Source organism: Ischnura elegans, chromosome 5, assembly GCF_921293095.1.
Source record: "Ischnura elegans chromosome 5, ioIscEleg1.1, whole genome shotgun sequence".
Classification (NCBI taxonomy): domain Eukaryota; kingdom Metazoa; phylum Arthropoda; class Insecta; order Odonata; family Coenagrionidae; genus Ischnura; species Ischnura elegans.
In genome coordinates this window covers 122,157,986-122,173,082 of record NC_060250.1, presented here as the reverse complement: position 1 = coordinate 122,173,082, position 15,097 = coordinate 122,157,986, and the positions used below count along the sequence as shown (strand labels likewise).

The following is a 15,097-nucleotide window of genomic DNA, read 5'->3' as shown; positions in this document are numbered from 1 at the left end:
GAGGAGAAATAAGTAGAGATTATTTTTAAATGACTGAAATATGCCTGCCAGCCATTTTTATTTACTTTCAAAAGGTTACGTCGCCTAGTTAACCCTTAGAATTTGGGAGGATTTCCTCTTGAAAATCACACTGGAGTGTTGAAACACCGGTCGAGATTGTACCACACAAAGTGTGTGGAATAGACAATCACCATATTTATTTAGACATGAGCAAATTCCATAAAGCCAGCACGCAAACAGTCGAAGATATGCCTAGTTGCCATTTTCATTTACTTTCATGTTGGACTCAACGCCGGACTATTCCATTGGCAGACATGGGTACTATCTCCGGAAATTTCCATTCACCGAAACTTTCGCTGTTCCAAAACGCTAGACCTGCTTGAATGAATTAATCAGTAATACAGGATCTGGTGCTTTCCTGGTGGATACGAATTTCAAAAATGATATCAAGCTAATAATGTAAAGCAAACTACCGAAATCCTCCCACGACCTTTGAATAGCCTACACACTCGAGACGTATTGCACTGACGTTCCTATATATTTTATTTAATTACAGTTTTAAATTATTAAAAAAGGAAAATTAGAAATGAACGAAACATATAAAAAACACATTATTTACTCGTATCCGAGTAGCCCACAAGGTTTCCAAAGCGTGAGATAAATGAAATATATAAGCAGAAAAAACGTTGGCAGAGCACCAGTAAATACCCGCATTAAGACTTCGAGGAAACTAGACGGGAAATTCGTGTGTAGTAAGATCTAATGAAAAAAATCCGCGGCAAGTCCCGCAGCAAAACATCTATTTCACGATCGCATTCAAGTATTACGATCCGTCAAGCGAGAAAAAACCTTTATCTGGCCTCAATCCTATTTTTAGAACGGCAATACGAAAATGCTGATCCCACGCAACAAAAAAAAATTAAAGTCAAAGCCAAAAAGGTAAATGGAATGTCAATTTTTTTCGTTCACGACTCATTTCTGGCTGCACCCATGAGAGTTTCCGTCATTATTTTTGATGCGTGAAAAAAGGAAAAAAACATATCAAGCAAGCCAGAGCCAACATTTCAGTTAGGATGAAAAAAGTCAAAAGTGTTGAAAAACATGCCGAAAGCGACACCCAAAAGTGCAGTGAGCCCCAAGAAAACAATTGAACCGACCGCGCATGGTGGCGGTGCGCTAAAAAAACATCATGCAACGGTCGAATAAAATTCATATCAGCACAAACCCACTCGCGTGCAAATGAAAAGATGGTCATTAATTCTATGAGGATGCAAAATAGCAGGGGGGAACGTGCACGAAGATAAAACACACGAATAATATCGACGAGAGCAAAAAAATAATCATGAAAGCAACTGATGAATATTACATTTTTTTGTCAATGCCATGGAAATCACTGCCGCTATTCATGACAAGTAATAATGGAGATTAGAGAGGAAATGTTATTTCTGCAGAAGATATCGTGACCCCATGAATACCAAATGGAAAAAGACCTATAATTATAATAATGGACGAATATTTTTGTAAGGTTTTAACAACGTGAACCTTTATATTCCATAACACCCACCACTGGTAAATAAATAACCGTAAACATCCATGATGGATGCAGTTATTGCATGTTATCCGCCAACGACTGCTGAACAAATTCATTAGTTAGCACGAAAAATATTTATCTAATATATATTCACATCATCAACTAGATCTATCTTCATGATATCTGTAATGTTTTAATTATTTAAAATGGATTAAAAATATCAAAATTCTGAATTAAAGGTAAAACTGCGTGCTGCAGACACCCATGCAATAGACCAATACGGCGAGCATGGAATTAAAGAAACGCGGCGGATTCCAAAGTGGCTGATAACGATTCGTGGTATTATACGTGAAGAAAAAACACAGCATAAACATTGCAGCTTAGCATAGATTCCTCCAGATCATAGTTCTCTGAAATTAATGCGATGATAATATTTAATTATTTATTAATTCCTCTACCACCGAAAACAGAACTGCATTGACCTTTTACATCGAGGTTTATCAACAAGTTAACAATTATACGTACGCGAACATCCATTCTCTAGATAGGGAAAACCCACCAAGGCGGGACACGAACCCGCGACGCTTTGCAGGAGAGGACTTTACCCGTCCGCCAACGAAGTCTGAGCTAATTAAGGAGGCAACCGCATAATGACCTCGACTGGAATAAAAAAGCAATTGCCTTGATGGCAAAGAAAATGTTCGGAAATAGTTTGTAGCATTATCCGTGGTTTACGTTAGTAGGAAAAAAGAAAAAGCTAACACTAAAATGAAAAAATACATATAATGGCGGAGATGTCACCCGGAAGAACAAACAAAATGATCGACCGACTTAGTGAATCCACGTCTCCATAAAAAATGAAGATTTTTCAATTTTTGACGAAGATGTACACCTAGTAATGATTAATACTGCTTGTCAACTGAACATTAGGTAGGTATTTTTGCGTTATTGATATTGAATATTTTATTTTGCTGTAGTCCAAACACTTTTTACTTATGAAGCCTTGCTATGATTTCTTCAAAGCCCTATACTTATTTTATGTCTCGCTGATATTATCTATATATTTATACGCAATATATACATATCGCATGTATTTTGCCAAAATGATATTTGTATTCAGAGCAGAAAATTATATATTTTTTTCGTTTCTTTGCTCTTATAGGGTTTCCTGGAGCGTAATAAATATTCAATCATTCACTAATTAGAAGAAAAACTTAAAAACTGCACTAAGTCCACGAAAGTCAGAAAGCTAGAGGGAAATTAGAACTAATATAGCTCAGTAATGGATAGATATTATACGGCCATTTGATTCTTTTCTTTCCATATTGCATTGACATAAATATTGACATTGGGTTGAACAAGGCTGTAAGTACACAATGAAACACTCAGCTCAATAACCCCTCTTTAAGCGAATGGTACGGGTAGACATGCATCGGAAAACTAACGAACAGCTAACAGTCACCTTTGCGGGAGAACAATAGGATAGGGCATCCATCGCCTCAGCGATTCGCACAACGTTGTTGAGAGAATAAATACAGAGGACCAGATACTGCCTTTGGTCGACTCGCGGGACGTCCCCCCCTCCCTTGCCGTGAGGCACCCTTTCCTCATGTGTGGCCTCTGCTTGCGCCGTCGTGAAAAAGTCTCACGTCCCGAAAGCTTCAATTTAAGAGGGGGGGGAGCGCATACATTACGGGGATGAGAATGGAAATTGATTGCTTCGATTTACTTCCCTTCTTTCCGTTCTACCTTATTCCTTCCCCGTTTTTTTATGATAGCTCTTCGCGAAGGGAGGGAACATTCTCGGACACCGCTTAAAGTGACCTACTGCTGCCTGGAATCTCGGAAAAATTGCGACCGCGGGGAGTGGAATCGAATTCCCGCTGCAACGCTGGGAGTCGGCCAACACGAATAATCCGGAAACGCCCCTGAGGCCAGGGAGAGAGCATAGGGAAGGGAAAAACACAACAATGGAAAATGGGAAGTTAAGGGAGGAATCCACGAAAGCTAGGAAAAGGAGTGTTATAAAAAAAATGAAGACGCGAAATGCTTCTGGTCTCTCTCCCTCCCGAAATGAGCTTGGCAATTTCGCGAGCGCAGACGAAACGTGGCGAGTCCCGAGACCTAAACTCGAAAGACAAAAGCGAAGCGCACGTGCGCTACAACGGGGGAATCACAACGGATTCCGGAAGGGTATTTTTTTTACCCCTTCTCTCTACGAACCATTATTCAACCTCTCGCGATTTTTCGGAGCCCAAATTGAAACAACGGAGTGGTTCAGAAATTAAGAACAAATAAAAGGCAAACGTAACGAAAGGATGGACGTATGCAGACTACGAAATGCCGTAGGCAGGAAACGAAATATCCACTGGGATGTAATAAAAGAACGAATTTTTAGCTTCGACGATAGGTAACAAACGAGGCGCGAATGGCATCAGCTGAAATTCGTCGATAAATCCATCAGCTGGAAGCCCAATGAGATCATTCACACACCTCTTATTTTGAAACAAACGAGGGCATATACATTCTCCACGAAAAAATGATTTATCACAGCCTCGTGATCCAATATATCATCTTGGCGTTTTTTCGCCAGAATCCTTCCAAAACGCTCTAAATGTACGATTGGAAATTTTCAAATAACTGTGGAATTTCCATAAAAACTGCAGTCGCCATCAGGCGAATTAATTCCAATACGCAGTCATTGAAAGTCCTGAATTAACAGGGACAATCGTATTTGATCAAGCCATGGGAATTTTTGATTAAAACAGAAATTCAAAATACCGACACATTAAATACGACGAACAATTGAAATGTATAGCCATACTAGCTAATAGATGAAATGATTGACAAAGTCACCACATCGATAGTGAAATCTACTCAAAGGATAATTAGGCCGTATAATGTAGATGATCATTTAAAAATGGACGTCCCAATGGAATATTTCTCCAGTCCGAAAGAGGAATGTGACATGTAATTTCATAGCTATTTTCTGGTGCTTCACGTATTTCAATGGCTCATTATTTACCCACAAAAATCTTTTACTACACTAAATAAACTTCCTTTCGACACAATTCCTCAATAAATCCCATGTTACATCTGAATGGAGTCATCCCACCGCAAGTATCTTGCAAACATCACAAAATCCCAAAGAAAGCCAATAATGAAGAAGTTACAACCAAAAATCATTAAAATGATATATTTCACAAAACCCGTGGCTGAGTTTTAAGCCATCGATTGCGTCCACCGGGTTGTGGGTTAGCCTCTATATAAAGAGGTTAGTTGCGATATAAGAGAGTGAACTTGAGAATAAGGAGTCGTGGACAAAATGCAGCGGCAATCGGAGGTGGTATGTTTCTATCCCTCGGTAAGATAGGCCATCTAAATGATACATTAAACCTCCGAAGATGCCGTGACTTGGCGTTAGGAGGCCGCAAACAATTAAGCCCATCACCCGGGGGTGATGACAGCAGCTCTTCTTCATATGAGTGAAGGTGGTGACCACAGTCAGTACAGTGACACTAATTTCACTGCAGGCGTGGTAAAATTTACTTTAACGGATGTAGTGCTGCGATGTGAAAGGCAAGGGGAAACCACCACATTTTAATCCCGAAGAGTTGCAGCCACTGCAACTTTAAATAACAACAAAAAGAAAATAAAACAAAAAATAACGCTACGACAAGACTAACCGGATAGGAGAGAGAAATGGAGAGCTGCGTCAAACCAATCTTAGGATTGTAGGCTAATGATGATGATTTCACATAAACTCTTCATAAATTGCTTATGGACAAACTTATGGGTGAACACTACAAAACGAAATTTTTCACTAAAGCTACAGTTGATTTCGAATAGAAAACGGCTCGTATTAAAGATCACACTCCTTTTCGTTTCATAAAAATAGATAGCAGATGTAAACGCATGAGAAAGGCATACAGCGAGTAAAATTCCGATAGTTACACAGCCTTGGCGTGCTATATCGGCTCTCTGCTTACAATGAGCAATGCTGGACAATTCATAATTTTTTTTGCCATAAAATTACCAATTACAACACAAATTTAAAAAAATCAAACAATATGGGCAGGCGAGAAAATATGAGGATGAAAAAGCATATGATATTCTAAAAAATAAATGAATAACACAGACACACACAAAACTACGACAGCAAAATATCAGGATGCAACGCGAATATAAAGGCAAAAAACCTGAAACATGAAAAAAATTCATAAGGCACCACAATTTTGAGGAAAACGGTGGAAAATGGGTGATCAATCTTCAAAGAAGAGCACTGATGGCATTCGAAGATCATTGACGAAGCACGTCAATTGCGAGTGAGCACTTGCTACTTAATAAAAACTGGCGAATAAAGAGGGCGAGAAAAAAATACTCGTACTTACTAAGGAACACACTCGATAGCAGGAAGGATAAGCTCCTTGGTTCACGAGAGTAAGGGAATCCTACCACGCTGCTCTGTCTACAAATAACAACTAATTATTCTCGCAATCCTTCAACCAACTAGAAGTCAGAAGCGAGTCTTTCTCAGTCGCCAATAACACGGTAGAAATTTCTAAACCCAAAGCACAACAAAGGAAAAATCGAAGGGTAAAGTGTAGCACGGAAATATGGTGGAGGAGAATTCTTATTAACTGTGAAATCCGACATATTGAAGATGACTTGAAGGCCACGGAGCTCTTATCAAGGGAAGAAACCTATTTTATTTGTATATTTAACTATGTATATATATATATCTATAATAGTTACTCGGTAGAAAAGCAAAGAAAAATTATCTATCAAAATATCTTGGGCGAGTCCTAGGAAGACATTTAAATAACTTTATTAGGAATAATTCCACATATTTTACTGATGGCCCTTTCGCGATCATCACATGAGTGTCGCAGTACCCATTACGCTTCTGATAATGACGACAATTCGTAAAATCCTAGGAGTTGTCGTGCAATACAGAATAACTTGATTTGACGACAGGGGAATTTCACACACTTTTAGTCGATCTTGTTTAATGATTTGGGAGAATGTTTGGGACGAATGTGAAACATGATTTTGATGGTAGCTGGCAAGAGAATATATGAGATACGATGTGAGGAACGTCATTACCTAACATGCTGATTGATTTTAAATCGCGGTAGATCACGAAACAAGTATGGACGAAAGGTGAGAGGAAGTTATGGGAAAAACAAAATGTCATGCAAGACAGTGAAGATAAGATAGATGGTAAGAAATAAATACGCAATAGAAGAAGAAATACGTATAATATTATGAAAAAGACGAGGCGTACCTACATTAATAAAAAAGGTGATGCATACACATACACAGAGAGAAATTACGAAGGAAAGGCGAGAGATGGCAGCGAGAGAGTGGACATGCACGCAGTGGAGGTTGCTAGCAAGAGATGGCGGAAATAGAATAAGGCATACGAATTATACAAATAAAAATGATAAATGCAAGTCGGAGATAATTAGAAGAGAAAAATACAATAACCAGGGAACGCACACATGTTCACGTGTTATTGCTGTTTTTCTCGATGATAATGAAGTGCGAATGTGGTGTATTGCATGCTGGTGATGGGTCACCCCCTGCCAAAAGACATGTAGATACAGGAGAGAGGAGAATGCTGCGAGGAACAGACAGAGAGAGATGAAAGACGGGCACTCACCGTGGGTGGGTGAGGTGGGAAAGCGGCAACAGCAGCGGCGGCGTAGGCGGGCGCTCCCGCGGATGTGGCGGGAGTCGCGGAGGGGGGCATTGGCGCGGGGTAGCGGAGGGAGGGCGGTCCGTAGGGGGAGCCCCCCCAGCCGCCCCCGCTGTTGACCCCTCCGCCCCCACCGCCTCCGGCCCGGTACGAATTGGTGGCCGCCCCCGGCGAGGGAGCCACGCCGCCGGCGGAGGCGGAGGGGGGGCCCGCGCTACCGCCCCTCACGCCCCCGACGCCCGCGCCCTTCTGTCCCCCGCCACCCCCGTAGGCGGGTCGGGGCCCGTTGGCACCCTGTGGATTGGAAAAGAAGGGCACGGGTCACACACAAAAGCGAGAGAGAGATGGAGAGAAGTCAACAGAGAGGAAGGGGGCCACACACCGAGAGAGGGTTGGGAGGAACGAGGGGGTGATAAATATATATATATAGTCCTTTTCAAGTATCTTGAGAACCAGGGGGCGGGGCTAAAAATCCAAATTATCCAAAGTTTCCAGTTAGTCAACCATCCCCGAAATTATTAAGCCTAATAACCGGCTAAAAGAATATTTAAAAAGGTTAAACTTGCACGATTTAGAAAAAAACGAAGAGGGACTGCACACAATGAGAGGGTTGGGAGGTGGTTATATAGTCTTTTTCAAGTATCTTGGGAGATAGAGGGCGGGGCTAAAATCCAAACTATCCACAGTTTCCAGCTAGTCAACCATACCCATAATTATTAGGTCTAGCATCCAACAAAAATGATATTTCAAAAGGTTAAACTTTCAATATTTAGAAAAAGAAGATGAGCTGCACATAATGAGTGGGCTTGGAAGGGGCAACACAATCCTTTTCAAGTATCTTAGGAGCTAAGGGGTGGGGCTAATTTTTTTTAGGGCGACTCGAGAGATAGACGATCAACACGTGAATGTCTCTGACCCAACTTGGTGGCACTAAAGAGACCGATTGTGAACTTTCCAAACTTTTCCGCAAGTAACCCAATGCCATAATGATTTTGCTCACTTCCTAGTTGATTACATAATTAAGGAGATCACACTCACATAAATGGAGGAAGAAAAATGTGGCTTACACCAATGGTAGATTAAGGGAGGCGAAATATGGGAATGCATATAATCCTTTGCAAGTACCCATAGGGCAGGCCTTAAACTTTGGGGACGGTGCGCGAGATTTTCGATCGTTATATGACACTTGAATATCCAACAAGGGTGTAGTAGGAGAGGAATATTGTTAACGATTTCAGGCTTTCAACGTAAGTCACCCGACCTTACGAATACCAGCCCCACATCCCAGTCCCTGAGATAAATGAAAAGGTTTACACTCACCGAAGGAAGAGAACAAAAAATAGAACCACATACCAATGGTAGGTTAGGAAGTGGGGGAGGAAGTAGGTATCAGAACCCTTTTTAAGTACATATATTGGGACCTGTGGAGAGGCCTAATGATTTTGGGGATGATTTAAGAGGCGGTCAATCAGTACAACACTTTCTCTGGGCCAGTTAGGAGTCAGTAAGAGAGGCCTTGTGTAAATTGTTCCAGGTTAACATATAATATACCCTCCCATAAAATATTAGGCCCATCCCACTGGTCCAGAGATGTATGAAAACGATCAAACTCACACGAATGGGAGAAGGCAAAGCGTTTCACAAACCATGAGGAGGATTTAAGAGGTGGAAGGAGGCGGTGATATAATCATTTTCAATTTAACAGTGGGCCGGGAGGCGGAAATAAAACTTAAGGGGTGATAGATAGTATGGCCAATGGACCAATAAACCCGGGTAAATTTTGTGCATAAAAAAAGTGTGGATTTAAAGCAAAGTTTAATCATTAATTCTAGTCACTTCCACAATGTTAAGCCTTTAGTGATTAGTTATTCGGAACTGTAACAAAGGAGGATATACTCGAAGGAATCCATTCTCGTTCTGCAACTCGCGAGGTATCTGATAGAAATTACCATTTATCAAGGTATACTTTTTGTAGGAATTACATTGAGGAGATCGACGAAACGTAACAAGGGTTACCTCGCTGGGGTAATGAGATTACGGAACGAACGCCGATTGTATCCCAGGATTTCCCGGTATGTATTCACAGACCCACAAGTTGTAAGTACACCTCCAGAACCAAGATAATCGGAAAGGATTATTACACGAAGCAGAGAATATGATAGAGACAAACGAAGAAAGAATGTGATACTTTTCTGGCGTGTTGCGATGATGAAAACTACTTGGGTTCCATTGTACAAAAATTTCCATAGATGCCGCCGTTCAGGAGAAAGACCCACGCTCAGACACAAATTTTAACCCGATGGAAGACGAAATAAGAGCGAAGGATATGAGGAGGAAACGAGTGATGATAAATAGGTGAATATGACATTCATGTGCTATACTTAATATGAAATTTTATCTATGTACATGAAGGATTTAGTTATTTCAGGGATAAAGCATTTATACTACCCTGAACTGATTAGAACACAAATCATTCGATATTGCACGGGTGACCTGACCAGCTGATAAAATACTTGCATCAGTTATTGTGCAAGAAAGATAAAGCCCTCCCTCAGGCACCCGCTGTGTGATTTCTTCTCTGGTGTTCAAGCTTCCCGATCTAGATAAAATTTCGGCACTCGACTCGATTGAAAATTTCGTGGAGGAATTCAAAGGCTTCTACTATCCTGGATATGACGTTCAAGTCGAGAGACTAAATGTCGCTATGAATACAAAAATGATCTAATCTAGATCCAAGAAAATGCGATGCCTTTTTTGTGTGCAAAAAGAGTAAAAATGCACATCTACTAAACATCTCCTAATCAGATCTTGCGTAGGGAGTACGAAATTATTCCTGGCGAAAAACCCGAGATGGATCTCCGAATTTCCAATCGCACTCAATGAGAGTAATTTTTTAACTATGAAGCTAACTATGTTAACTAGCGAATAACTATGCTGGTTCTTTTCTTTCACTGAAGGCCTCATAATTCTTGGCGAGAATCCGGAAGCATCATTTTCACTTCAGCGAAAACGATTTACAATTTACTTCACGCTATAAAGGCCTGGTTAGACGGAATATTTAACACGTACGAGTTAACGTGTGAGTGTATGAACTATCCTGGCGGATGTGCACGGAACCAGTACCAATACTAATAGTACCAATGCAAGAACCACGACACTTTTTCTGATCCTGCGTTCGCTCAAATTTGGTGGCCACACGGTGCATTTTTACGTTCTTCCTCGAGTTCTTGCTCTAGTCCACGATACTTACCGATTAACTCGTACGTGTTACGGTGCATGTGTTCGTGTAATCAGGTCTTCACATAAGAATAGCTAAACTAGAAACATCGTTGAGGCACAAGCCAAAAATAACTGAATCACGAGAGTGATATTTTCGCTTTGACCATTCCATTATTGATATAACACTTATACCGCAAAATTTACATGACACCGCGTGAGACAGCTCTACGACCACGCAAGTCGATGACCTAAATTTAGCGACAACGCAGCAACACTGTACTAATAGTATCGATTACCTTCTGATAACATATTATTGATGATCGATTATAAGTCGATAAATAACATCACATTCCACAGCTTTAGACTGAGGGACCTCGAGAAACCATTCATACAACAATCTTTGGTGTCGCGAGTTGATTAACGAGTCATCTTAGGCCACGATCAAGACATTTTTAGAGCATTAGCTGAACCTAGACTTTCTCAGCAACATTATGAAAGGGTGACGACAGAGAATTCAGAAAGGTGTTAGGGTGCGATGCAGGCACGGCGAGAGGAAATGAACTCCGAAGGACCGATAAAGAAAGAACCGCAAACAGGGGGGAGGGGGGTGGCGATGTACGGAGAGGAAAGGAAGTGGAGTATGAAGGCATGAGAAAATGAGGAAAGGACGAGATAGTGCGGCCACACCGAAACTAACGATTGCAATTTTTTTCCTGCATAACGGATGCCGGGACTGCCTCGCAATCTTCTGATATGGAACATTAACTCGGCTCTTGCTTGCCGACGGGTATTCCCCCATCCCACCGAAAAGCATACACTCACGCCATCCATCCGAAGTGGGCTGGTGCGTCAAAAAGGGTTGCGTTGCCTGCCGGGAGGCTTGAGGGGTGGCCGCTTTCCTCATCACTCATAGGATACATAAACCTTTTCTATGAGATCTTTCTCCTAAGTATGAAGGCTCCTTAAGGATGGTCCGTGAGGCGTAACGCTCCCTACATAGCGATGTAAGAGGAAATGAAAGTATGGCTGCAGTGGATTTTGAGTGCACCACACATAAAGCGTATTTTTTTTACGTCACGATCTTTCAAAGGCTTACTAAACGGGAAACCAATATAACAATACCGACTTAAATTTATTTAATTCTCTCGCAACAGAGCTTCAGCTCGTCGGTTTGTTCATTTGTCGGTTCGTTTAGTTGGTTTGGTTCAAAAGGATAAAGGTCACCCCAGACTAAAACACAGGCATAAAAATTAAACACGATTGTGCAAGTTTCTCTACTGGGACCACTCGTTACAATAATAATAGCAATAATAATGATAATATATTTGTTTGGGGAGATCAGGAGGCTTCGTCGGGGGGTATTACCCTGAACCCTACAGTCAGTAAATGGACGCTCAAACTATGTTGAAATTGAAAAATAAATATCGTTATAATAAATTAAATCACGTTTTTCATACCTCACAGGGGGTAAATGGACTTTTAAATTTTACTGACTGAATTTATAATTAAAATGAACCATCCCTCTATTCATTTATTACATAAAATATACTTCCTAGTGATAAGAAACGCTTTGAGAATGATGAACAAGTTGACAAAAATTTTAGGTGTAACAAATGGAGAAACGCACACCATGACACTTTTGCGAGATGCCTCCAATGCTTCCACTCTGATCTAAATGAAATATTCATTAGAGGTCAATTGATTTTGGGTGTTCAATCAGACAAGTAAGAAGTGGCCCATGCGCGGCGTCAAAAATTCATTCCATGACTCCAGTCAATGTGAACGTGGACACAAATGGATTTCAGTTCATCACGATCGATTCCATAACGCCGAGAACATGTGAAGTGATTATTTATAAATTTTCAAAATTGACTCCAGACTCATTAGCTTGATAGAAAATTGGCACAACGTGAGAGATATGCACGAAGCGTAGAGGACGCCAATTCGGTCTTATCAACTGCACGAGTAAAGGGAGCACGAATATCATTTTTATTCAGGGAAGGAACTAAATACATTCATGCTTCAAATTATCGAAATAATATGTGCTAACTACTTCCTTCAGAACTTTTTCAGTGTAGAGAAAGCAAAAAGGTACATGAGTACTAATTATTAAAAATATAAGAATAAACATACCAGACGTAAAGGTCCTACTCAGAAGTAAATCATCAGTTTGGTACTGGATTGGACGTTGGGAGGAAAAAAACTGGAGCTTATCAGCCACTTCTGACGGTCGTTTATTGACATTTCTTGCCCTAAAGGAATCTTTGTATTGGCTCTCGTTGGCACGGTTTCCACATCCTTTCTTAGGAGCCTTAAGGCTAGCGAAGAGTCTTATTTGGAGTGTGATACTTAACGAAGCGGAAACGAGGAGGATGAGGAAGGAGGATGGAAACAGTGGAAAGGCTGTAGAAAGACTGGGGAGAATGGAGGAGGTGAGGTGGACGGAGATAAAATGAGTTTGCTAGATATGGCGGCTGAGGAGAGGGAAGTCGCACAGAAGAAGATGAAGAGACAGGGGATATGCATGGAGCTATATCAAGGGGACGGGATTGCCGAAGAGGAAATGAATGGTTAGGTATTTGGAGGAGACGACCGACAGCTAAGATCATCTGCGATGCAGGGAAGCGTAGGGAATTGAAGGTGTAGAGAAACCCGGTGTCGGAATTGGCCTGCTCTTAACGAAAGGCGCCAAGGGGACCACGGATTAACGTCCAACCCGACGGACTGAGTGATGTACTTTAGATGCCCACCACAAAGCACTGAAATACGGATCGGGCAGTCTCCGAGACTTAGTAATACTAATAGACTTGTAAGAAGTGAGGTAAGTCTTGCCCTTCGCGAGGGGGCTTTTAACAATTTTAAGTAGGTGGCTGGAACGAAATTTTCCGTTCATAATATTGCATTGCGATAGAAATGTTACACTAGCGGCCTTTCTCTTTACCTAGAGGAGTCGGGAGAAAAATTCGGCGTGTACATCGGTGGCGTATATAACTATGGGGGGGGGATGAGGGGATAGATACCCCCAAAGCCTCACAGAAATATAATAAAAAATTAAAAATATTTTCTAGATTTGATGCATAATAACTGAATCTGCTTCAAGTTAAATTTTAAGTGCCAAAATGATGTAAAATGCATTACCAGGCGTGTTATTTTTCAAAACATTTTCCTGGACTACCCGTAACCTGGGGGGGGGGAGCCCCCCCTGGCCCCCTCATCACCCCCCAAAGCATATTCCTAGTTACGCCACTGACGTATATATTTGAGGCAGACCATAAAAATGTACTTCCAAAGCGACACCAGTTCTGCGAAAGAGAACCAACAAATGCGTGAGAAGGAAAACGGCCGCAGTCGAGGATGACAAAGACATAAGGGTGGAAAAACATGAAGAGGAAGAAGACGGAGGGGAGGAGAAGACGTCTCCGTAGATGTCGTAAATAACGCAGATAAAGAGGACGGATTAAGGAGGGCGGGTTGTGAAGGTAGCGACCCACCTACCTTTGGGGCATAAAGGGGAAAAGGGGGTGGGTATTCGTTCCAATTCAACTTGTGTGTTCAGGGGGGGGGGGCACAGAGGATCGGAAATTGGGATGGGAGGATCCAGCGGCAGGGGAAAGAACGCGTTGGGGGTGAAAAAGAAGAGAGAGAAGTTTTATTACTTGAACGTTAGAGGGGAGGAAGGGGGCTTAGGATGCTGAAAGAGTCAAAGGAGCAGGAGGAGGAGATCTAGTGTGCGGGAGGAGGGCGGAGTGATCGAGGGAAATTTCTTGAGCTGAATTTTAAGTCCCTGACGCCGAAGCCCCGACGGGAGAAGGCAAGAGGAAAAAGACAGGTGATCAAAAGTATTGGGGAAAAAGAGGCCGCTCAAGAGAGAATACAGGGGCGGCTGGTGCTTTTTTCGAGTGCCAAAAAAAGAAAAGGAGGATTTCTGGGTCGAGGTACGAACCCCGGTATTCCGGTCTTCCGTGCCGTAAGGGTCAATATCCACGGCACGACATCTACACAATGATATATTCATTAATATGGTAGCCTTTCCCAGGCTGAGGGTAATGGTGGAAGCTTAAATACATGACGGAATAAAGCAAAGTATAAATAAATGTGAAGGAGAAACTATGATTGAGCCGGACAAATTTCTTAGTGGAAACCAGAACAAAAAACATGCATAAAAATGATTCTTAAATACGTCAATCTATTCCTTATCAAAATTTTACAGAAATAGGAAAAATATTTCATGTCGCTATTAAGAGCCCGTTAACAAAAAAAATGTACTGCGAGTTTTAAAGAATAGTATTTTTCCACAATGAAATAGACAAGATGAAAATTTGATAATTCTATCAAATTTAACCACTATTAGTAAATTTTAAACGTACCTACTACAAATGTTATTACAGCGTAATGTGCCATTTACATAAGTCTTTGATAAACTATATGCTAGCATATACACAGCCGATTCATTAACTTGCTTTGGGTATGTAATGGAATAAACGTTTTCTGGATTAATGTACAACTTACCTAAGTAATTACTCCTTATATAGATTGAAACTCGTCCTATATTTCACCATGTAATATTTCTAGATAGATAACACTCTTATCTATTCAATGGCGTCACATAATGAAATATCACAACGCCATAAAAAAATTTAATGACA

At 41.2% G+C, this 15,097-nt stretch overlaps 1 protein-coding gene across 8 annotated transcripts in view; it reads right to left on the bottom strand.

Moving 5' to 3' along the window:
- Positions 1–15,097, bottom strand: part of LOC124159492 (protein alan shepard) — a 198,697-nt gene that overhangs the window by 147,549 nt on the left and 36,051 nt on the right. For 7 of the 8 annotated variants that reach the window (XM_046535327.1, XM_046535326.1, XM_046535329.1 and 4 more), the window contains exon 2: positions 7,197–7,526. The exons of the other annotated variant lie outside the window; for it this stretch is intronic. In XM_046535327.1, the coding sequence (XP_046391283.1) occupies positions 7,197–7,526 (330 nt within the window). The remainder of the gene's footprint in view (positions 1–7,196; positions 7,527–15,097) is intronic. 8 annotated transcript variants of the gene reach the window in all.